The sequence below is a fragment of the Calidris pugnax genome, unplaced genomic scaffold, assembly GCF_001431845.1.
Source record: "Calidris pugnax isolate Ruff unplaced genomic scaffold, ASM143184v1 scaffold17, whole genome shotgun sequence".
Lineage (NCBI taxonomy): Eukaryota > Metazoa > Chordata > Aves > Charadriiformes > Scolopacidae > Calidris > Calidris pugnax.
In genome coordinates, this window is record NW_015090794.1 from 3,529,371 (window position 1) to 3,554,794 (window position 25,424).

Genomic DNA, 25,424 nt, shown 5'->3' on the forward strand with positions numbered 1-25,424 from the left:
CCGGCCCCTCACGGGCTCCAGGCCCCGCCGGCCATGTCGGGGCCGTCGGACTCGCCGGAGCCGCCGCAGCTCGAGCGGCGGAGCCTGCTGGCCGTGTGGCGGGAGCGGCGGAACCGCGCCGCAGAGGTGGGACGGCGGCGGGGGCCGGGCCGGGGCTCCTCGCTCAGGGCCGGGCGGTGCGAGCCGGCCCGGCCTCGGGTCTCCTCTCTTCCCCGCAGGGCCGGTTCCCGCTCCACAGGCTGCTGGTGGTGGCCCGGCCGGGCGAGGGGGCGGCGGCGGAGGAGGTGGCAGGTGGGTGGCCCAGCGGGGAGGGGACAGTCGCCCCCCGTAGCCCCACTCGCCCATGGCCCCCAGCACGGCGGGGCTGCACGGCCGCGTTCCTGCTGGGCCCTGGGGGGCGGGGAACCCCACCTGCTGTGCTGTCCCGTCATAAAATTTCTTAAACGCATTAAATATTGCATGGTTATTGCAAATACCACCTACAAAAGCTTACGGCAGGGCTTGGGCACGGTGTAACATCATGGGCACTATGGAGCAGTGATACATAGAAGCCTCGGAGTAGCCCATAAAATAAGAAAAGACTATTTTGTTAAACCATATAAAGAGAACTGTCACTTGGGAATCCCTCCTAAGCCGATAAAACACAAGTATTAGAAACCCTGAGGGGGAGAGAGGCTTTCAAATCAGATATATTGTTTTTGCGACCAACTTTAAGTATGACTCTCTCAGGCAACTCATGTATACCAAATGCTTTGATGAGCTGATACAATAAGACAATTGGTTTTTTAAACACCTCTATCAGCTGCTGCCAATGTCCAGCAGGGGCAAGGATTCAGCTGCACATGCAAAGCTCCCTGAAGTGCTCTACATTTGTATCTACAAAGATGTATTTAGACATTTTTAGAGGAAACAAATGCTAATAGGAATTTGAGACATCGGCTACTGAAATTTTGCAGGTTTTGGTGCAGTTTTAGGAGCTAACGTGAATTGCACTGGTGCACGTCAAGAAGAGATTCCCATAGAAGCAGTGCTTTCATGTTTCTTCTAAATAATAAAATCCTGATCTGTGACTCTGTTGTCTGTGGGAGCAGAGAGAACACAGACCACACACAACGCTAATCTGCAGCAACTGTTGGTATAAGCTGACAAACTGCCAGTTTTTCTTTTGCAACAAGGTCATCACAGAGGACTGTTTGAAAACGCATTAGAAGACCACTCAGGAGAACGTGTCTCGGGTCTGCTACTGCTCTGTCCCAGCTACATTTGTCACGTATTAGAGGTAAGTTACATAAATTCCTAGTGGGATCAAGTAACCTCGATTCATCTTTGTACAAATTTGGCTTCTAAGATCCAGTGAACTACAAATATAGAACCATCTCTCCATACATAGGCTCAAAGACCTGAATAACACAGTGGTGGGTTCGGTAGCTTACCTCTGGGATTTGCTCCACCCAGTGCTTCAGATAACTGCCCCAGAACATTATGCTGACAGAATTAGACATGTTCTGTCAGACGTAACAGGAACAACCTGCATTGTCCTCAGCACTCGTGACTCAATGGGAAAGCCCATGTGGGGCAGCTGATAAATTATATTTAGATTCACAAATTAATTTGCAATACACAATTCTGTAACATCTTCTACCCTTTCCTTTGCAGTCTTGCAGTAGCACGATCCATCTCGTCATCCAAGATTTAGCTTCTCGAATTATTTTTAGATTCACAAATTAATTTGCAATATGCAATTCTGTAACATCTCTACCCTTTCCTTTGCAGTCTTGTAGTAGCACAATCCATCTCGTCATCCAAGATTTAGCTTCTCTCCAAAATCAAGGTCCTAAGTAAGTGTTTCATATCACTTAGATGAAACAAAATTTTAGCAGAAGTGGTAGAATACTTCCTCAAGGTTAAACTGAACATTAGTTATGATTATATCAAGCTTTTATTCTCCCACTCATTACCTGTTGACTGCAGAGGAGCTGACATTTTCCAGCTAACACAACATATTTTTTTCTGGATGCATCCCAGAAAATTTCCATAAAACATGCACTTTAAATAAATAATGTTCTGCTGCTGCTTCTTTTGGAATTTCTGCTAATACTGTCTGTATCAGCAGCTGCCCAGCTGCCAGCAGGCTCTCACCCAGCCCTCTGCATTGGAGTCCGTCTTCAAGATGCTGAGACTCCAACCGTCAACAGCCTTCACAGGTTTCAGAAAATAGGAAAAGCCCTTCCTTAGGAATCTGCTGTATGATTTCTGTACCCTGCTTTGTAGAAGTATTTACTGGAATTTCAAAGATTACCTTTAGAGTATTAGTCTCTGCTGTCCAGGCTGCTATTTGTCCTTGCAACACTACCCAGTCAGCCCAGCAGAGTTCAGGCAATTACTGTCTTCAGCTTAACCTGGGTGTTTCTCTAGAGCCCCATATTAATTTACTGAAATCCAGGTTCACAAAAGCTGCATAGAATTCCTATCAAAGCAAGCTACCATCACACTCCTGCATTTGCTTATTAAATCCCTGCTGCTCTTTTGCTTGTTTCTTACCCTTACATCCAACAAGTCTGCTCAAGACCCTTACGCAGACATCAGAGTACAACTGGGAAACATTTCTGCTGGCTGGGGCGGGAGGGATGCACTGTGCTGTGCATACAGTGCTCTAGCACAGCTCTAGGAATGCAAACAACTCACCATGTAGTTTATAAAAACTTGACCAGCTGATAAAAACTCCTTGCTGTACTTTGGGATGGAATTCACTCTCTTTCCACGCAGTGCTTTACTCCAGGAAATTAAAGTTTTAGTGGTGGCACACAACATCCCCACCAGACTGTTCCCAGACTGGTATGTGGCAATAGCGACGTCTCCCGTGCCATCTCCACAAGGCTCGACGCAGTCAGATTCTACAGCAGAGGTGGTGGCAGAGTGTCTTACCCTCCTACTCAAGCTGGCAGCCTACATCCAGAGTCTGGAGGTAAAATAACTGGGCTGTAAGAAATTTAGCTAGTTTTCCCCCAGTAATCCCTCCAATCCACACCAGCAGCTACACTTGTCTTTCAAGTGGAGTTTACAAGCACATACACCTGAGAGGACTCTAGAAGCAGAATTAAAAGCATTACAAAACCTCATTATTTTATTCCAAGTTTCTTTCTAGGCCTCTGTAGGGCTATTTCATAGAGCCATTTGAACCAATCAACTGCACCAGCAGAGTTTAAAGCCAGCTGAAAGTCACTCATGAAGCTGGTACCTGACATCACCTCTTGCCCCTGCCCATCGCTGGGCTCTCTTGGGAGCAGAGGATACAGTTGTGTTTGGCAAACACAGGTGTAACTTCAGCTCTGCTGTTTGGGCAAATTTCCTCAACTTTATCTATGTCATAGCCCTGTGCTCTTACTGTTGCTGTTTATTATCAAGGATGACAGCGAGGATGCCGATGAGAGTGTACACACTCTTGAACCCGAGCTGCTAATCCCAGCAGAGACAATTAACTATTTGCACAATGCTGAAGAATGTACAAGTCCAGAAGATTTTCTGAGAATTTATTTAAGTCCTTCGCAGCCTGTCCTGGATTCAGGTACCCTGCATGCAGTTTGAGACATTAAATTTAGTAACAGAACTAGAATTTTTGGCTTGTAACACAGAATTTTGAGCTACAAGTTTGTTATAGTGCTACTGTAGAGACAGGGGAAAGCAGGACTGCACCCACTGACAGATCATCTTCCCTGTCAAGAGATGTCTGAACAGGAAACAACTGGGCAGCCAATGGGATTTCAAACTGGGGCATCAACAAGACAGCAACTAAAATATGTTTATCATGATGCCAAGTGCAACGTATCTCATCAAGATCTTTATGAAATACAGTTTTATTCTGCAGTTAAGCTTGAAGCCTAGTTTAATAACTTCAGTAAAACATATCCTGGAGTACTAAGGAATTTATAGTTTAAGTAAACTAATCCAACTAGTTATATGAATGTTACCTCAATTGACTGGTTTCCTCTCCCTCCCTCTCCTTCGCAGAAACTGTATGGCCTGTTCCATCTCATTTCTCTGTGTGATCCAGGCTGTATCCAGCATTTCTCTTTGCAGCCAGGCTCACTTGTGTTTAACATGAATCTACATGTAAAGGACAGATACTCACTCCCAGTACGCTCCTGCTACAGGCCTTAAAAGAAGAGCACACTGAGCAGATGGCCATCTCAAGCCCAGGGAATGACTGTGTAACCTTCAGTGTCCATTGGAAGTAACGTTACTCACAAACTTGAATAAAGATGCCTTGAGTTGACAAAAGACAATCTTTAATTTTATAAATGTTCACCCAACTGACGAATCCAAACAGCTGTTTCAGAGTTCTTTCAAAATTCAACCTTTTTCAATGAAAGCACAAAAACCATTTCCACAGTTTCATCTTGAAATAGTTCCAAGTTTCACATAAACAAAAGCAGGCTTGGTTAATACAAATAACTAAGAAATAAGTATTAAGTACTGATCATTAAAGTAGCAATGAAATGATTAAAGATACAGTAAGTTTCCTTCTACAGTATGACAGTCCTTCAAGGCACTAGAATACATCCACAGTTTTGACAAGGTAACTGATAACCAGCAGTCACCACCAGCACTCGGGCATTTTTTGGTTCATGTTTTAAAAAGAATCTGCAGCAAATCAGTGAGGGAATGTCTCTTGCAAGGCATCTCCTTGTAATGTCTAAAAACTAGAAATAAAAGTCTAACCGTGACATTAAAAAGATTATTTCCATAATACATGCACTTTAAATAACTAATGTTCTGCTTCTTATTCTTTTGGAATTTCTGCTAATACCATCTGCATTAGCAGCAATTATGCTTCCTATGCAAGTTTCTGCAGTAATTAATTCCTTCCATCCAAGATTTTGAAAACCATTGTTGAGACACAGATCATTAAACTTCTTCTGAATGGCTAAATCACTTCCTCCGTGATGCACACGTCAAACCTCTACACAGTTTTGCGCCATATCGTCAAAAGAAGCTTTTCACTGTTAGGTCTGTTAGTTTTCCCACCAGGAGAGGAACCTTTACAAAGTCTGGGAGTTTCCGTTACAGAGCGGTGCTTTCCGTGTCATTGTCAATATCGAGCATGAGATGGTTGTGCAGTTCTTTGCTCGCTGTCTCTGTAGGGAGCTCTGGAGAAGGGTTTTGAAGTGGTTCTTGAATACTGGAATTATTGTCTGCACAAAAAATGGAACAGCAAGTTTAGCAGCCGGGACAGTGACATCTCGTTCATTAGTGTATTTCTGATGCATTTCCTTAGAAAGAAAAGGGAAAGGAAAGATCAACAAAGGCTTTTCCAACAGAGGGCTGGCACATGTGCACGTGGACACATGGAACACAAAAAGGCTAAGCCAAACTAAACTACTTGTGTTTGAATTGCTTCTCCCAAATACCTTTTTAGTGATGTACACAATAAAGAAAAACATTTCTTTCCAAAGAATAAAAGACTCCAAGTATGATTTAGTATCGGATTCCTTAATGCCCCTTATGAGTGATACTTTCTCCAGACGTTCACATCAAAACAGAACGGTCACTCAGCAAAAAAATCTGGCACCTAAATCATCAGCCACGTAACCACCACCTACAACTTCTGGAAGCAACAGGAACACGTATGGTGTCAAAAGGAGGCATTGTCACAAGAAGAGGAAGAAATTATTTAAACCAAATGCAGGTTAAACCCCTTTTTTGTGTATAACGGGGAGCACTTTGTTCTTTGCCCTTGTTCTTCCAAGGCCAGGATAATTTTGTTCGAGCCTAGGTATCCAAGAAGGACCTCAAAAATGTTGTATTTCTGGTGACTGCCTGCACTGGTAGGTAGAAGACTAGAAAAATCCATAACAGTGCAAAAAACATAATTGAAAAATTAAGTCAGTATTTTAGAAAGCTAATTTATAATAAGCCACAACATCACTTACTGCAATCCAGCAGCTGTTCCACGTAGAAACTCATTTAGATCAGTTGAATCAATAAAGAATCTAAATAAACACCTTACTTTTAAACACAGGTGGCATAGACAGGCAACCTATAAAAACCTTGACTCATATCTTGAACTTGAAGCCTTAAATTTAGGCCACAAATTACTTCATAGATGTTCAAGGTGAAAGTTTCTGAGGTAAATGACAGGGAAGAGGCGAAAGCAGAGACAGAGCTGAAGTCAGAGTGGAGCCTCCCCTGCACCCCTCTTATTGCTGCAACCTTCCCAAGGCCGTGATTCCAGAATTTATGTTTTCCTGTGAGGTATGAAGTTTTCTCCCAAGTCTCGTACCAGAATCTTGAGGAGCACCACATTTGGCTAAATTTCAGCAGTAAATGAAATCAAGCCAGAAGCTCAGAACAAACCATTAATACTGTTATGATTCATTAAAACACCATCATCTTGGAGGAATCTTTTAAATAGATTTCTCTCTGCAGCCCCCATTTGCCATTTTGAATTCAGTGTTCTGCATACGGGGCTGTACCCAGTGAAAAACGCCTTGTGGCACCTAGAACATGGTCACTGTTCAATAGACCTTTGGTAGCAATGAAGAAATAATTACTGGGGCTACTTTAAACCCCAACTTTTTCACTGAACTTCACATTCATGTGTTTTAAAGAAGTCCTCAATTCACAAAACCAAGTTTCATAACAGCAGGAGCTCTCCTTTATCCCCACTATACTGTATAGCTGCTGTTTCTACAACAGATGAAAATTTAAGTCCTTTTAAAGTCAGTTAATTTAAACTTTAGGGTTTTTTTTTAGTCATTTTTACTACTGTTAACAGAAGCAACATAACACAGAAGAATAAACTTCAATTGTATGAGTTCCCAAATTCTTCTTGTGTATTTCTCTTACTCAAAATGTTCCACACTGAGCTCGACCCCAGAAGAGATGAGCACAGAACCAGGCGGCAGAGGCACCGCGCTCTCCCTGATGGCTAACAGGGGCCACTGTTACCTTTGAACTGTCACTTAAATCAGGGTTCAAAAGGTGTACTTCCAGTTCGGATGCCAGCATGGAAGTCCCCCCCTATCACGACTGCGTATGGAAGGACGAATCGGAAAAGGAGGGAACTGAAAGCGTGAGGTGACACAGGAAAGGAGCATTTGTGACAAACAACAGTTCAAGCTACTTCAAATACAAACTGAAACTCTGTATAAAACACATGGATTTCTAGATAGGATTTTCTGTACGAGGAAGAAATACAATGTGAAACTGGCCAGTCAAAACATGAACAACTTGACACATTCTATTCTCTGATACTTTTAGTACGTTAATGTCAGAGCGAGCATCCAACAGCCATTCTTTTTGCATGCCAGGCTAACGGTAGTGCAAGCAAGCGGTGTTATTCGTGACGGGTTAGTAGTGGGCGTTAGCACACACATGATTATGAATTAGCAACATTTTTGGCCAATCATATGCCTTTTCCTTACCATTGAACTTTCCCATACAGTTCCTACTGAATGCAGGTCAAACATCTAGATTATTTAATAAAATTTTTGATTAGAATATTCTTTTCTAGGGCTTATTACTTTAATACCATAAATAGAATTTGAGGCATTACTGAAGTCCAGTACATGGACAAAGGAATTCAACAGTATCCTGAAAATAATTCAGAATTCCTGTTCTGATATTATGAAATTTGCTGGCAACTTAATTTTGGCTTCCATTCTTCCCATCTGTCTTCCCTTGCTTCACTGTTTAAGGCTGAAATTAAAACCAGCTATTTCACATTGTGAATTAGATAAGTCAGTCTATAATAAGTGCTTATATGTGCACGTGTAAATGTTAGAGCAGATCCTCTTATGTAATATGCAGTGGTGTTAATTCAGAACAAATATTAATCCTTTAAAAAAGCTAAATGTGGAAAAGGTGGATGATCCTGTACTGAGTGTTCTGCTGCAGCTAAGCCTGAAAAGCAATTCAACCTTCCCCAGGTGTTTGGTGGTTTGGTTTTTTTTTGTGAAACAGACTAGATTTTCTAGGTTCCTTTCTCAGTTTTGCTGGAGTCCTTCAGCAGCAGCTTTCTTTACTGCCTTTCCTGCACAGCAGCTTTCATACTGCTGTTTACTGTGCACAACTCACATGGCCAATTTGCTGCAGTTTGCACTTAAAAGGAATATTAAGTCTCTCCAGTTCTAACAGTTTAATTTCAATTGTTGATTTCAATATTTTTGTATATTTATCCAGACTACAGGGCAGTTTTGTACCTTGTGCCTGTAAATCAGCTGAAATGGAGTCAGCAGTAAGTTGTAATTCAGAGTTCATACCCAGCCTCTCCCCTGGGACAGATGCTTCGTTTGTATAACCTCAACTCCCCCACTAACGAAGCAGCCCCCCTGCATAGCAGCTGGGTATTATTTAGAATTCAAGTATTTCTCCAGCTACATTGGGGTAAAACAAATCCTGCTTGTCATTAAAGCAATCTCCTCAGAACCAGAAAAATGCCAAAATGAAAACAAACATGGTCAACTACTGGGGCTACTTTAAACCCCAACTTTTTCACTGAACTTCACATTCATGTGTTTTAAAGAAGTCCTCAATTCACAAAACCAAGTTTCATAACAGCAGGAGCTCTCCTTTATCCCCACTATACTGTATAGCTGCTGTTTCTACAACAGATGAAAATTTAAGTCCTTTTAAAGTCAGTTAATTTAAACTTTAGGGTTTTTTTTTAGTCATTTTTACTACTGTTAACAGAAGCAACATAACACAGAAGAATAAACTTCAATTGTATGAGTTCCCAAATTCTTCTTGTGTATTTCTCTTACTCAAAATGTTCCACACTGAGCTCGACCCCAGAAGAGACGAGCACAGAACCAGGCGGCAGAGGCACCGCGCTCTCCCTGATGGCTAACAGGGGCCACTGTTACCTTTGAACTGTCACTTAAATCAGGGTTCAAAAGGTGTACTTCCAGTTCGGATGCCAGCATGGAAGTCCCCCCCTATCACGACTGCGTATGGAAGGACGAATCGGAAAAGGAGGGAACTGAAAGCGTGAGGTGACACAGGAAAGGAGCATTTGTGACAAACAACAGTTCAAGCTACTTCAAATACAAACTGAAACTCTGTATAAAACACATGGATTTCTAGATAGGATTTTCTGTACGAGGAAGAAATACAATGTGAAACTGGCCAGTCAAAACATGAACAACTTGACACATTCTATTCTCTGATACTTTTAGTACGTTAATGTCAGAGCGAGCATCCAACAGCCATTCTTTTTGCATGCCAGGCTAACGGTAGTGCAAGCAAGCGGTGTTATTCGTGACGGGTTAGTAGTGGGCGTTAGCACACACATGATTATGAATTAGCAACATTTTTGGCCAATCATATGCCTTTTCCTTACCATTGAACTTTCCCATACAGTTCCTACTGAATGCAGGTCAAACATCTAGATTATTTAATAAAATTTTTGATTAGAATATTCTTTTCTAGGGCTTATTACTTTAATACCATAAATAGAATTTGAGGCATTACTGAAGTCCAGTACATGGACAAAGGAATTCAACAGTATCCTGAAAATAATTCAGAATTCCTGTTCTGATATTATGAAATTTGCTGGCAACTTAATTTTGGCTTCCATTCTTCCCATCTGTCTTCCCTTGCTTCACTGTTTAAGGCTGAAATTAAAACCAGCTATTTCACATTGTGAATTAGATAAGTCAGTCTATAATAAGTGCTTATATGTGCACGTGTAAATGTTAGAGCAGATCCTCTTATGTAATATGCAGTGGTGTTAATTCAGAACAAATATTAATCCTTTAAAAAAGCTAAATGTGGAAAAGGTGGATGATCCTGTACTGAGTGTTCTGCTGCAGCTAAGCCTGAAAAGCAATTCAACCTTCCCCAGGTGTTTGGTGGTTTGTTTTTTTTTTGTGAAACAGACTAGATTTTCTAGGTTCCTTTCTCAGTTTTGCTGGAGTCCTTCAGCAGCAGCTTTCTTTACTGCCTTTCCTGCACAGCAGCTTTCATACTGCTGTTTACTGTGCACAACTCACATGGCCAATTTGCTGCAGTTTGCACTTAAAAGGAATATTAAGTCTCTCCAGTTCTAACAGTTTAATTTCAATTGTTGATTTCAATATTTTTGTATATTTATCCAGACTACAGGGCAGTTTTGTACCTTGTGCCTGTAAATCAGCTGAAATGGAGTCAGCAGTAAGTTGTAATTCAGAGTTCATACCCAGCCTCTCCCCTGGGACAGATGCTTCGTTTGTATAACCTCAACTCCCCCACTAACGAAGCAGCCCCCCTGCATAGCAGCTGGGTATTATTTAGAATTCAAGTATTTCTCCAGCTACATTGGGGTAAAACAAATCCTGCTTGTCATTAAAGCAATCTCCTCAGAACCAGAAAAATGCCAAAATGAAAACAAACATGGTCAACTTCGAAATTAAGGTTAAGTCTTTCCATGAAGTTTGACTCATCAGCACTGTTCCCATTCTTAACTTATTTGTAAGTGCCGTAAAGATCCAGGTCTCAGGCTTATTTCTGAATTCAGTTTTCAAATAAATTGCCCTTGTATTTTACAGATACTGACAAAAAGAATAGAAGTACAATCAGGAAAAGTCTGTTATTTCAAAAAGCGAAGCTACTTTTTAGTTGCTTAAGCAGCTTGTTTACTGCTAGTTTCTCCAATTTAAAAAAAAAAAAAACAACAACAAAACAAACTATTTTGAACTTCAAGTCCTCTATCCAATACCTATTTCAGTACCTTTCCTGTAAACAGTCAAATCTTGAGATAATTCAGGAATGCAGCCTCAACTTTTTCAGCCTGGCATGCAGTCGTTCCCTTAAAAAGGTAGCATCTCTAACAGTAAGATTATTAATGTGTGGTTTGGCAGCTGTGATTGAACGGACTAGTACTATTAGTGAGGCTGGAGCTGACAGAATGCAAACGCAAACATGCCAGAACGCTGCTGGGTGCTGTCCTGCAAAGGGGTTTAGTCACATGAACATGGATTTTGCCAAATAAAAATTCCAAGTAGTTAAAAATAACTGAAAACCTAAAGTGAAAGCTACAGTAAAATCCAGCCATAAAACAATCAATTATAGGAAAAACCCACAAGCTTCAGTATTTGCCTGCACTGATGAGAACAAACTTGTTCTAAAGGGGTCACTGCTTCACACTTCACTTGTGGACTAGTAGCTCTGGTGAATGTGTGAAGCATTACTCACTTTGTTATAGTTATTTTTACCATTTGTTTTAACAAATAACTTAATATTCGCAGGACTATTACAATTAAGCAGCATAGGTCTTATAATCTCTTACAAACAGAATGGTATGTAGTAATGAGGTAACACAGAATTGACAGAGAGCACATATTCCAAAGCGCATATACAAAATAAAGCTACAAATAAAATATTGCTGTGCAGGAGCATTTTAGCTTATATTGCATGTTTCTTGTAAGTACAAACCTTATTCGCAGTAACCATCCCCACCTGTGAAGGCACCATGGGGTAAAGCTGTTAGGCAACAGAATTTATACTTTGCATTCCAATACATTAGTCTTATTCTAGAGAAGCTGCAGTGTCATTGGAAAGTTTTAACCATTATTGAATATAAGTAGATTTAAAAGCATTAGTCTCCTACATTCATTATCTCTTCCTTCAGAATTTCCTAAAATAAGCAGAGACTCAGCAGGAGAATATTTCATGATCTGCTAGTTTTGACTGTCCTCAGCAATTACTTCCCCTCCGCCTCCAGATTAAATTAACATTACCCTATCAAACTACTAACCACAAGCTTCATGAAGTTCCTGTGAGAAGACAGGAAGTTTCTCTTTACTTCACAAACGTCTCAAAACACAAAAAGGTAGCTCCATTTAAAATACGAAGCTCTATCTAGAAATTGACTTAAGATACATAATTCAGTGTATGTGATTCTTCAGCTTCTGGATGTCCAACTTAAAAGCACATCAGAAGACTTAATTCTCATAAAGTAAAATATTTACTGTGTTAATATCTTGTCTATTGGAACATGTATCAGTGACCATTTTTGCCATTTTCTTATCTTCTGTATGTGCTGAAATATACTATCCTTGGCTACATCTTCTCCCTCCTCCAAATATTTGCTTTTTGGCAACAGATGTGTAAGCATAATTGAGACTGCCATGATGCTGATCCCAGAGAAAGCCCTAGAGAGATGGCTGCTATAATAGTGTTTTTCTTCCAAAGAAGGAAAAAAAAAAGCAACTAATCTATGCTTCCCCCCAAGCCCTTCTGCCTCAGGAATGAAAACCTTCACTGAGGAGGTGCCCCAAATCCTTATGCACAGAATAGGTGGGTGGGCATTTTAACTGGAAAGGAGCAATTTAGTATTTTAACTGTTTATGCTTTTCAGTCCGTCCCTCCCTTCCCCAAATTCGTTTATATTTACAGGCATTATTTTCTTCATTTCCACTCCTTGAGGAGACACGGAATACGAAAGAACCCACTCACCTGTTACTATTTTGGAAGCTGTTTGCGTGGGATTTGCAATAACACCATCTCCAGCCAGCTGAGAGGGAGGATGAGGCGGAGGGGGAACGCTAGGTCTGTTTCTGGGCTTTGGTACCGGCCGTGGCCTGGGCAGCGTACCAGTCTGCGGTGGGGAGTGAGACTGGGAGCTCTCCTGAGCAGCTGGCTGTGGCTGTGACGATGGGGAACTAACGGTATGTTTTCCTAGAGGGGGAGTATCAGGTGGTGTTGGAGTCTGAGGAGGAGTGTAACAGGGCTGCTCTGGTCCATGCTCACTGCTGGGTGCAGCAGGAGGAGATGTCTGACTGTTGGATTTGGGCTGCGCTGGAGGAGTAGCCTGTGTTGGGGGCTGTGGTGGTGGATGGTTGGGAGCTTGTATTGGGGACAGGCTGCTGGAATATCTCCGAGGTGCAGAAACCTGGGAAGTGGAGGTCTGGGCTGCTCCTTGGTTTGCATGTTGAGCAGGAGGAGAAGAACTTCTAGCAGGTGGTTTTGGAGAGACAGAAGGTGGCTGAGCAGCTGGGGCAGAACTTTGGCTTCCTGGCTGCCCTGGCGGTGGGTTGGCTGGCTTGGGAGGGGCTGGTGCAGGCTTTTTAACTGCTGTTAAGAGAAGAGGTGAGATTTCATGGTCGTGTATTGTGAAACCAAAATCCCAAAAGAAAGAAGTTAGTAGCACAAAAGAATGCTCAAGTACATTATCAAAATAAAACGCTGTATTATCAAATAAAAGCGTTATCAATAGGAAGCTACAGAAATGCACACACAGGTTGACTAATCAATAGCCTTTGAGTGATTTTGTTAAAAAGCATTGGTAACATTACTAAATCAGCATTCACGAAAGATTCCAAAAGTCAAAGATAAATTTATAGCTAGGACTTAGTGAAATGCAAGTGAATCAAACCATTGTCTGTAACAAAGGGAGAGATACTGGTAAAATTGTTTTAGTAAGCAGTACATAAAGAATTGGAACTTAGTGGCTTAAAAATCAAATGAAAAACAAACCTCTCCTTATTGAATGGGGACTGGGACCTGCCGCATTCTGTGGCTGATTAATAGAAAGCTGATTAGTGCTACTTGTTGACTGGTTCTGGGCAGTGCCCGCATGCCCGCCATTTCTCATGGGCGGAGGAGTTGTGTTGTCCTTAGATTTTGAGGTGCTGAAAATTAAAAATCCTCAATTAGAAGATGGTTGTAAAACACCTTGCCCAGATCAGCTGCACCCATTCAGGTTTATGTTACAAACTGTGCTACAGTTCTGACCCTCAACGCTTCAGAAAAACTTCTGCACTGCCTGTTATTTACTGAGACTGAACAGTGCTCTTCACACAAGTGGCATTTGGCCTTAGGCAAGCCTGTACAAACAATTAATTACCAAAATTAGACCAGGAATCCAAGTAGTTCTGCCTTGTCCCAGTACCTATGTGAACGCAATACTGATACCCAGGAGTCCAGTCTCCATCCTAATGCATCCTCAGGGCATTTGCACATCCTTTAAAAACAGACTCCCAACATGAAAGTTCATATAGAATTTGTTTCCTCAGATACACCCATCACCCCTCTAACTGTTGGCCTTTTCAAAATATTCTGTCACAGTGTCACATTCAATTTGCTGGCAGTTATCTGGTGGACCTGGCTACTAAGGACCATGTGACAGTGGCAATCTGTGAAGCTCTGCCAGAAAAAAGCCCAAAGGACATGAACCATCTTGCTACATGTAGTATACAGGCGAGGCAGATGTAGTCCTCTCCACTGGAAGTGAGGAAGCCTTTGGAAGCCCTTGGGAGGGCCCAGGGACTGGGTGTGGAGAGAGTAGAGGTTCTTTTCCCACCAAAACCTTTGAAATTCAGATCATAACAACTCAGCTCTTCCTGGCCTTTGGCTATGAAGATAATAGAGGTGGGGGAAAGCACAGCCCTGGAACACGAGCCAGGTGAGGTGGTATCGGGCAGTGTCCCCTCCTTGCTCTGCACTGACAGTCTTCACTCATTTCTCTGTCTTTATAGTCTCTTGCAGCATCTTACTCATGGCAAAAGGACTAGTACTTTTCAGCCACCTTTACTGGCACAATGCAATCCTAATTTCTCCAGGGCTGTTAATAAACTGCAAGTACTTGAATGCAGAGTTTGTGCAGATTTTAAATGCCAACTTTTAGACACTACTCTCAAGGTTTTGTTTTAGCTGCCTATGCCACAAAGGACATCTGTGGAGGAAATATTAGTCTGTGGGGGATTTCCAAAGGAGAAGTTGTTTTTGTACAAATGTCACCTGAGAACAAAATCTATATGCAAAAGAGTCAGTGATGCATTGAACTCCACGGTGGTGTTTTACCATAAGATGCTGTGCAAGAGGCTGATGTCTGGAGAGCACCACAGGCCTTTATAGGTGGTTTGCTATATCTCTGATCACAAAATATTGAAAGCAAAGTGCTGCTTTCACCATACATGAAAGGAAGAGTTAAGGCTGCTGCCATTAGTCTTGGAGTCCATGTATAACTAATACTGGGGACATGATTGCATAAAGTTTCAATAGTAATTAAGTAGCAAAAAAAGCCTGTATATGTTTTTCTTAAACTAATACTGGAGTACGATAAATGAACTTCCAGTTTTCTAGCAAGCAAGTCTGGTGAGTAGCAAAAAAAGCCTGTATATGTGTTTCTCTTAAACTAATACTGGAGTACGATAAATCAACTTCCAGTTTTCTAGCAAGCAAGTCTGGTCATCACTAACACTTGCTACAGACAAATAAAAGGGACGTATCCAGATAACATGTACAAGAAACAACAAAGACAACCAACAAGTTTCTAGTATTGCCAATGGTAGGTTTTGTTCTTTCAGCAGCAAACTGATAGTCATACTGTGTGGACACCTCTAGAGTATAACTTGGAAAGGTCAACATATGTGGTAAAAGTATTGTCTTTTTTAGTATTTTTCATCATAATTTTTCCCCCAAATAGTTCTCTTATTTTAGAGGATCAATTCTGGAACATACAGAACAATGTATGTTATTTTAGAAGATCGATTCTGGAACAATACACATGACAAGAGAGCTCTTGCATAGTGCTTCTGAGTCACCATCACTGGCGGCACTTAAAAGACGGGTAGACATAGTGCTTGGAAATATGGCGTAGTGATGGCTTTCGTCAGGTTTAAGTTGATGGTTGGACTAGATGATCTGAAAGGTCCCTTCCCACCAAGGTAATTCTGTGATTCTATGTATTGCAGGTAGAAGAGGTGCCTTGTGGAGCAGCTACAGTTGACACCATCAGTTTGCTGCTGAAGCAGCCTTGCTAAGCCGCTGCCAGCAGAAGCCATGCCTCTTACCTGACATCCTCATTTCCTTGACTTTGCAACTGTTCTGCTGTGCCAGCAGAGAGAGCAAAACCAGCACCCACTGGGCTTGTTTCAGCCACAGAAGCTTGTGAGTGCTGCTCCGCTCCAGGCTGAGCCAGCACGCCAGCCTCCGTGGGTGGAAGTGGTGGCTGGAAAGCTGGGGATGTGTGCTTTCTATTTATAGTGCCACATCTCCGAGGATTCGCCTGGAAGTCCATAACCTTGACACCAAAGCTACAGAAAGAAGAGAGAGTAAACACACCACGGCAGCCAACACCAGGTAACTAAAGCAACAGGACGACTGGATGTTATAACCCACAGAGACAAAGGCAACCCCTGTTGCTCAGCATGCAAAGCAGCAACAAGGAAAGCTTCAACTTTCTGCATATTAACACCATTAATGTTAAGACATGCAACACTATTGGGCTTATCCACGCAGAGGGATAAGCTAAACATAAGTGGAACAAACTACTCAATTACACTTCAAGACAGACATTGATGACAATGAGGTCAAACCACTCAATTTTACACGTAAATACACACACTTCCTTAGATACCAGAGTATCTCCTCACTGAATATATTTTGCCAAATGAATTTTGTTTCTATTACACACTTAGTTGCAGTACAGATTTCAAGACGGACAAAAAAGCCACAGGATACACGCTATGATTTGTGTTTAAAGGAGAACTATGGATAAATGGACTAAAATCCTAACAGATTTTAGAATGCATACAGCACATTCATTCTAGAATTTAATATTATTCTTGCTGTGTTAAAGACAGTGAATCTTGAACTGATTTTCTTCTTTTGCCAATGCTGATAAATTTGCATGTGGCTAGCCACAGTTAACACTCAGGTAACAATTTAACATTTGCATAAACAGCTAAAAACAAAACAGCACACCACTTGAATATTCATGATATGAGTGATAATAAATGAGCGTTACACTACATGTTATATGGGAAAACAGCACGTTTTGGTTTTGGTTTTTAGCGTTCTACTGTTTGCTGTGGTATACTGTACCATCATCAACTCACAAGTCTTATCATGAAGGCACCAGGTAACACCACCTCAGCTTATGGGCTTTGAAAAAGAAGCCATGGAATATCAGAAGTTAGATACTGACAGATTCTACTACATACACTTCTGTTTCAGTGGATTTTAGACCCCCCAAATCTGTAACAGGAAAATGGTAACTGGAAGCAGTGATCTGCTTGTGGTTTTTGTCATGCATAGAGTATAACGGGAAGCAAATACCAGTACTTTACCTTTCAATTTTCCTCAGGCTGCAACAATATGGGGGGAAATAAATCACTATCGTTAACTATAATATTTCCATGGAATTCTCCTCCTGAGACCGATAAAATTGTGTCTGATTACAGCCTCCTCAGTAGTGCAGTTCTCAGGAGTGGGCTAATAACTGAAACCTAACCCAAGAATGGAACATACCTTTCCTTCTTCAATAAATCCCCTTCCATTACAGTCATACTAAGAGGTCTCTTCCGTTCCAGTGTCCCAGATTCATATTCATTCCCAGTGTGTGACAAGTGATTTGAATTAACAGCAGGAACTGCAACAAATGCCCCAGACACATTGAAATCTTGATCTGAAAGAGACAGACAGAATTCATCCTAAGACACACACAAAGTGGTACCTCACTGCAAAAACCTGTTGGAGGTTTTACCTGTGTAGGTTTATCAAATATACAAAATTATTTTAACTATGGCAAGAATTTACCTCCAGGGAAGAACCAGTCTGCGTGCTGAATAATTGGCTCAATAACTGCTACCACGTGGACTGAAGTTGCTGCTGCCATTTCAGCAAGGGATCTGCAGAAGAAATTTGTAGCACACTTTATACTTCTATCAAAGTAAGAAAATATTTAAAAAATTCTTCTTACCTAAATGACAAATCACACTAAGCATGATGTATCAAGAGCAACTTCACACTTTGATGAAACTGAGACTATTCAGTAACATTTATAGCATTTTAAAACACTCCTAAAAATATGCATGCCTAACAGGATCTGGAGGCACAGGTTGAGAGAACATTTGAAATACTTTCTTTTTAGGCAAATACACTGTTGCTGGGAACAGTCTACAGGATTTAAAGCAATCTGTCAAGAAATTCTACAGTTCCATGGAAGTTCTGTTTTGTAGCTTACCCTTCGTTCTTTGCCCATAACAAGTTGGGGCCCAAGACTATTGCGACGTTGCTGGGTGTCATTTTGTTGACATCACTGTTCTGTGCAAGCTTTGCTAAAAATTTGATTAAATACCTACAAAAAGAAAAGAAATACTTGAACAGCAGGAACTAAGATAATTTATTGTTGAAGGCAAGTAAAAATTCAAGAACTTGTACAGACAAGTCCCAACAAAACAGAAATAAGCCAAACTGCTTTCTTGCTTGGTGGCTGGCTACTAAGTTCCTACTCACGAATCACAGAAGTTGAATTGGGTAGAAAAGAAGGCATCTTCCACCTCATACATACCTGAAATTAGCATGATAATGCTTAGGTAATCTGTTACAAATTCTCCATAACTCTTGTAGCTTCTTATCCTGGTCCTGAATACTGAAAGGAAAAAAAATAATCCATTAAATCTTACTTTCAGATCAGAAAATTGTTGTTTCTGCAGTGAACAAAAAGACGACTGTATAACCTTCCATTTATGCCAAATAAATGCACTGTTTTGCATTCAGTAATTCAGGAACCTGGTAGGCAAATCTCTGAATTAGCTCTACCTGCAATGAAAGAAAACTGCTCAAGCATCAATACTACACAGCCAATAGTCTGAAGCAGCCCTTATGTTTAAACATAAACATTTCACTGCATTTTTGTGCAATTAGCGTTACACTAAACCACAAAATTTAAAATTATTTGTTACACAAAATATTTACCTGTTAGAGCAGAAAGTAAACAGTGAGAGCTTGTTCTTTTCTTTGGAATTCACAGATGAAGAACCAAATTTGGTAAAAATACGTAGAACGTTTTGCTATATTAACTATTTTTAGTATGCTTACTTTGCAGCTTGTGTCCATTCTTCATATAGACCGTACGTCATTAAAGGTTCCGGCAACTCTCGCAAATAGGATTTCAAGGCACCTGCAATGAGAGAAGAAACAGGTGAGTTTCTTCACCAACGCCTTCTGTCTTCATTTAAAACTCTGTCCTCAGATTTGCAATTTTATCTATGCAGTAAGACCCAAGTTCCAGTGAAACAGTGGGAAGACCTGACACTTCCACAGTGTATCTGCTCAACACTTAACACAAAAGGTCTTCCAGTAATTACTGTAATTTGACAGAAACATGCACTATAAAACTATGAATAATCTCTTCAGAATAAAGACCTTATTAAAGGTTGAAGGACAATGAAGTTGGTGAGGGATCTGGAGAATAAGTCTTATGAGGAGAGGCTGAGAGAGCTGGGGTTGTTCAGCCTGGAGAAAAGGAGACTGAGGGGACACCTTCTCGCTCTCTACAACTACCTGAAAGGGTCAGTCTTTTCTCCCAAGTCACATGTGATAGGACTAGAGGAAATTGCCTCAAGTTACACCAGGGGAGGTTCAGATTGGATATTAGGAAAAATTTTTACACTGAAAGCGTTATTAACATTGGAACAGGCAGCCCAGGGAAGTGGCTGAGGCACCATCCCTGAAGGTATTTAAAAGACGGATTGCCATAGTGCTTAGTGACGTGGCTTAGTGATGGTTTTTATAAGACTTAGGTTGATGGTTGGACTAGATAATCTTAAAGGTCCCTTCCAACCTAGACAATTCTATGATTCTATGAGGCTCTAGTCTCCTTTGATCATGTTAACACCCTTGTCATGAGAAGAAATATGTTTGGATTACTATGATCACCTGAATTTTAAACAGACATGAATACATCAAGTGTGATCAGCTTGTGTACCCTATACTTATCTGTGCTTAAGTTGTGCAATGAAGTGAACTTTGAATTTATTTTCATTCATAGTTTATCTGCAGAGATTGACACCTTACACTGCAGCAAGTCAGCAGTTATATCAACAGCATAAACTTGCATTGTATCAGTTTCTACCTGGTTTTGATTCGGAACATTCACAATACCTGCAACAGCATGGGGATCGGAATAAAACTCGTCAAGCTGGGAAGTTGAACAGTCCAAGGCAGCTTTCAGCTTTTTTAACTTGGAGGCTCCAGCAGCGATTCTGAATAAGCCCTGCATAATAAAAATAAAATGTATTTGACTGGTAACAACACATTAGTACAAGCACCAAACAGTAGAAGTTTTATCACAGACTCTTTCAGAACAATTTCAAGTTTGGTATCTTCACCTTACACCGCTATGACCCAGCTGGCTCTTAATGAGTCACTGCCATCTGATAACATTTTAGTTCCCTCTCACCCTTAGCCCATTCTTAATTTTTCATTCTAAGTGCATTCATCTCAAAGATACTTCAAATAGTGCTGAAGGTTATTCTGTTGAAAAACATTTATTACCTACACTAATGAACAAAATTACTTAAGCGATGTCTTAAAAAACACACAGACACCAGCCCCTGAGTTTCACTGAGCTCTTTTTTCCTGTCCTTCACACCAAGTGATATGGCGTTACCTACCTCCTCTCTCATTCCTGTTTCCAAAAGCATCATTACACAGGCTTCAATAGGGACTGCAATTTCACGACCACTGCGCTTGAGATGCTCTTCTAACGGAGTTCCAAAAGCTGGTTTTTCAGTCCATTTGTCTAATTGGAGAGTATCAAAACACTGAGCAAAATATCTCAAACACTTGAATTACGTCCCAGACAAGAAAAGAAGAAAGCCTCCAGTAGAGCAAAGAAATTTTCAGAATACAGTAGGAGTTTTACAGCTCTTGATTGGTAAAGTTCCTTTTATCATGAGTAAAGAGAAAATGAGCCTGCTGGTATTCAAGAAAAAAAAATACTTCTGCATCTTTCTGAATGGAATAGCACATATAAATCCTTTGTGTAACTGCCAGTGCACGTCCCACTAGGGCTCAACACAAGTGCCACCAAATGGCTGTAAGTTACATTAATTCTGATTTGCCAAGACACCAAAAGGTTTAGGTCTACAAGAATCTTTGAGGAAAAATTTTGTCCAGATTGCATGACCTGGGCTCATCTCAGTTTTAACTGTATTTAAGATGGGTAAAAACAGAACTGTTAACACACAGTTTATTGCTGATTTAAGGAATCAGCAACTTAAAATGAATGTTAACAGCCCCAGTGTCTTACATTAGAATTACCACTTTTATAGCACACTGTAATGTTTGCACAAATTTTCAATTCAATTTCTCAATTGTTGCTTAACTCCAAAAGTCAAAATTGGCACAAGTTTCTCCAATTTGAATGTGAATTTCTTGTTTCTTACAATTTATTTTTTCACTCATTTCTGCTGTCTTAATGGAAAAAATGCAGATGTAAAAGGTTATTGTTAGTACAGATGCATCATTCCTTTTATGTGGAAAAAAGGTCAAGAAAGATGAAGACTTTGAAAGAGTCCTCTGAAGACAGGGGGCTTCTGCAAAAGATTTAACTCACCCAAAAGGTTTACAAAACCACATCAACTATATCCCTCATAAGGCTTTGGTTCCTCTCGTTCATTAACACACCCTGAGAGACACATGTCATTTTCCCCAGTTTCGCAAATTACAGCAAACATCAGGAAGAGAAACATTAGTAATTGTTCAAAGTCACAGTAACTTACACTACGGCTAGGAACCCAACTGAGGTAATGCCCTACATTGAGATCTCAGACACTGGACCACTTAGACATGGAGACCATGTCTCCTAGCCCACCTTCTAGGAAGGCTCATCTGTTCTGAACCATTTGTCATATCAAAAGTTTGTACAAAGCAGTTAAATAACAACAACTTTAGAGCAGTCATAATGCAGCCCTGATGCTGTGTAAGCAGCATTTATTTGCGTTACTTTGTCTCCCATCAGATCTACAGAGCACACACATTCTATATCACCTTTCAGCAAGATGCTCTTATTTCTTGATATATTTAGTTTAATGGTTCATCTTTTACAACTTGCATGAGGTCCACAACTGAAAGATACTTGAGTCATGCTCAGCTCAGATTATAATTTCCTCAGTCTTTGTTCAGCCTACGTCTTGTTCAAAGCAATTAGCAGATTAAGAGACAGGACAGTGATTTCAACCCCAGACAGTGCATCTTCAGACCGAACCATTAATGATACACCTTAACTCCTGTTGACAACAAAAAGCTTAGTAGCACAGGGAAGAGATGAAGCTGCATTACTTGCTTTTCTTAACTGCTGCAGTGCAGATAAAGGACTGAATAAAAGAAGGAAAAAAAAAAAATCAAGCTCCTTAGAATAAGGGGAGATTTTCTGATAACCACCCAGTAATCATTCAAGAAGCAAGAACCCTAAGAAGTTCCTAAATCACCACAAAACTTTCATTGGCCTGAACAGCCAAGTATGAGTATTAGCAATGGTCACACAGTATCAAGGAAAAAAGTGCAAGCAAATAGAAAAACCTTTCCTTTACTCTCTTGGGTATCATAAAAATCCTTAATATTTTATTAGTGTGTTAAAATATGGCTGGAGAACTCCAAAGAACACAAAGATGGAATTATGCTTGGGGATGTAAAATTGTTAAGTAGATCAAAATGGCCTTATTTAATAAGTCTGCATGCAAGAGAATCAAGATAAAGGAGGAGAATATTGTGCATAGGTGGCACAGGCAAGGAGAAGCATCAGCCAGAGCACAGGTTACTTTACCTTGATGGGCTTGAATTTCGGGTAGGACCTTTTCTATGACTGCTAATGCTTTTCTATGGTAATCTGCTTGTGCTTCTAATAACTGAGAACAGAAGCCACATTTTAAAAACAAAAAGAGCATTAGCTTCTGATGAGCACATAATACAAGACTAGAAGGTTTAGCACACAAAATGTAATCTTTGAGAACTGAGTGCCTATGCACATACGTGCTGCAATCACAGTCATACTGAAAACATACTCACCATGACAAAACATTTAGCATATTCCCCTTCTTTGGACACAAAGTTGTACATGTCTGCTGCTAGCTGGTCCTTTGAAAAAGAAAAGAATGCAAAATAGTACATCAAATTTACAGAGGCATTTCAACTTTTATAAAAAAGGCAGAAATAAATGTTTACTTTGCCTGCAGTAAGTTCGAACTATCAGTTAGTTAAGGCAGCACAGGAAGCCAGTAATCCACTTAGTCTGTTATGTATATTCTTCCAAGCAAAAATAATTCAAAATGCCTAACTTTGTTCTATATAGCAAAGCAGTTGCCCACTTGAATCAACAACTGGATTGTATGGCAATATATGATTTAAAGCCAAGCCCTGCATACAAAGGCAAGTACTACTAAAAGGTTTTTGGTGCTCAGCTCAACTGCAGCGTATTTGAGTAGAGTATTTGACAATTAATTGAGAAGTGAAACTGAATGAACTGCTCAGAACTGTAACAGAACATTCCTGTTATACCAGCAGCCTGAATGTCATCCAGGTGGCTCACACTGCACAGCTACTCTGTGGCTTGAAGCACATGGACACCCTGACCATTTCAGTCAGGGTCAAGACACAGCTCCTTCTCGTAACTATCTCAGACTTAAACAGAAAATAATGTAAAATGTCCATCTTTTAAAAAAAGTAAAAAATTCCCCATTAAAGCAATTCAGACAGAGATCAGCCAGGATTAATATACCTGTAAGACATACAGTTTGTTAATAGCCAGATAATTTGCAACTGCAGTAGTCAGCCAGCTCCAGGTGCAAGGCTTAAAGAAGCAGCCATATTCCGATTGCTGTTGTTGCTAACGAGTGGTATGTAAAAGATAGAGACTCATTTTGTCATACCTTGCATTGTTCTACTTTATTTCCAGCTTCATCCATCTCTTCCTTAAGAGATTCTATTTTTGAAGGATGCACTTGAAAATTTGTTCCTGAAGTCTTGTGGGCTTGGTTGTATCTGTGGAAAAAAGGCTTCAGTCATTTGGTGAAAACTAGTGTTAAACAAGGATTTGCATTTATGGCTCCCTTGAAATTGGTTTATTTTGACAGGAAGCAAACTAAATAAGTTCAGTTGGAAAACCTCTGAAACAAGGAAAGTGTTCAAGACACAGTATTTATGCCGTGCTGGCATACTTCACAAACAGCTGAACAATTATAAAAACCCACAAAAAATCCCACATTCTCCACAGTCTATGACATGGGTGTGTAATATGTTAGAACTACTAATCCCCAAAAATGCTACATGAATTATCACCACAGTTGAAGAACGTTTAAAGGGACTTAAGGTTAATTTGAACAACCTAGGGCCCTACCAATGAGATGGTTCAATACAATGGTCTAAAAGCACTTGGCATGGTTAAAAAGTTAGATTCCTATTCCTTATTTAAGTTGACAATGGAAAGAAGATGGGTGTATAGGATTTTTCCAATTATATATAGGCATGTAAGAGCTCCAAAAGCTGGATTATGTTTGAATATAGCAGTCATGAGTCCTTTCTTTTGAATAACTTATATGTAAGCTTCTCTTTTTTCAAAGTATTAACATGCATACAGTAGCATTTCAGAGGCAAGTACCAGCATCAGATCAGATGCCATGATATACCAACAAGAAGTTAGTATGAACAGAAAAGGACCTAGTAACTAAAATTCTTTCTTACCTTCCTCTTGCAGAATCCCAGTCCAACACCAGCTTTGCAAGCTGTTTCCTCTGCTTCTGAATGTTCGGGATCTCCGTCTAAAATGAGAATTGAAGGCTTACATTACATATATATAAATTGTGTATTGCAATAAACTACATTTTGTACATTTAATATCCCCTTTCCACCTCTAATGCATGACCTCTTAAGACAGTTTAACTATTAGCAAAGACATAAACCTGTTTTTCTCAGTTTACACATAAATCCGGATTTATTTCTTCAGTCAAGCTGAAGTGACTTACCTCTGTTAATTGACACAGTGGATCTATAACTTCTTTTTCAATCTGTACTTCATGCTGAGAGAGCTCCATTGCCAGTTTATTCTCTGCATCACCACATGTATCTAGCATTTTCCTTTAAGAATTATACAAAGTTGTCATGTGAGTTACTACTGACTAAAGAAGAAAGATTCAGAACAAAACGGTGGCACTTCATCGTTCAACACACTTCTGGAAAGCTTTGTGTTGTATAAAGCAAGGCATTACTCAATGGCATAAAACCAAGATGCTCTATGCCATCATGGACAAATTTGGGATAGGCAAGGAGTGTTATTAAATCCTTGTTTTCTAAAATTCCTTTGCCATTACAACATTTTGGGAGGCTTTAAGTCATCTAGGTGATTATACTGGCGCTGCAGGCAGAGAAGTTAGTACTTATTTCAAAGCCCATCCTTCCATCTCACCAGATGCAGGAAAATTGCTCAATGCAGTACTTAATTTTCTCCAAAGCCCCTTTAATGTGAAAAAGTCTTAACACCAGAATACTGAGCAATCACATATGCACATAAGCAGTCTCAGGTTCCAAAACCATGACTTGATCTTTGTATTAAGCTTGTTCTAAGGAAAAATTTTATTCTCTCGAGATTTTTATCCATGTTTAAATCTCCTGCAACAGCTCATAAAAATGCACACAAAGGTTTTTAAGGTCATTCTACGCTG

General features: G+C 40.3%; 2 protein-coding genes across 8 annotated transcripts in view; one reads left to right on the plus strand and one right to left on the minus strand.

Moving 5' to 3' along the window:
- The first annotated feature begins 33 nt into the window (after positions 1-33).
- Positions 34-4,141, plus strand: LOC106884660 (chromosome unknown open reading frame, human C7orf62). The gene is made up of 7 exons (XM_014936184.1): positions 34-126; positions 219-291; positions 1,176-1,279; positions 1,774-1,838; positions 2,767-2,965; positions 3,406-3,565; positions 4,009-4,141. Exons 1-7 carry the CDS (start codon positions 34-36, stop codon positions 4,044-4,046), a joined length of 732 nt encoding a protein of 243 aa, XP_014791670.1. The 3' UTR covers positions 4,047-4,141.
- A 128-nt stretch (positions 4,142-4,269) lies between these two features.
- Positions 4,270-25,424, minus strand: part of ARHGAP17 (Rho GTPase activating protein 17) — a 53,382-nt gene continuing 32,227 nt past the window's right edge. The window contains exons 5-22 of one of the 7 annotated variants that reach the window (XM_014936342.1): positions 24,729-24,840; positions 24,448-24,524; positions 23,637-23,748; positions 22,777-22,845; positions 22,535-22,616; positions 20,382-20,509; positions 19,870-19,981; positions 18,805-18,886; positions 18,275-18,355; positions 17,948-18,061; positions 17,521-17,612; positions 17,233-17,389; positions 15,774-16,016; positions 13,456-13,610; positions 12,436-13,053; positions 11,413-11,436; positions 9,341-9,385; positions 5,137-5,192 (exon numbers count right to left, since the gene is read on the minus strand). In XM_014936342.1, coding sequence (XP_014791828.1) covers positions 11,414-11,436; positions 12,436-13,053; positions 13,456-13,610; positions 15,774-16,016; positions 17,233-17,389; positions 17,521-17,612; positions 17,948-18,061; positions 18,275-18,355; positions 18,805-18,886; positions 19,870-19,981; positions 20,382-20,509; positions 22,535-22,616; positions 22,777-22,845; positions 23,637-23,748; positions 24,448-24,524; positions 24,729-24,840 — 2,257 coding nt within the window. In that variant the 3' untranslated portion in view covers positions 5,137-5,192; positions 9,341-9,385; position 11,413. Of the gene's footprint in view, positions 5,271-9,340; positions 9,386-11,412; positions 11,437-12,435; positions 13,054-13,455; positions 13,611-15,773; positions 16,017-17,232; positions 17,390-17,520; positions 17,613-17,947; positions 18,062-18,274; positions 18,356-18,804; positions 18,887-19,869; positions 19,982-20,381; positions 20,510-22,534; positions 22,617-22,776; positions 22,846-23,636; positions 23,749-24,447; positions 24,525-24,728; positions 24,841-25,424 lie in introns of all 7 variants that reach the window. The other 6 variants (XM_014936338.1, XM_014936341.1, XM_014936343.1 and 3 more) reach the window with 6 other exon arrangements.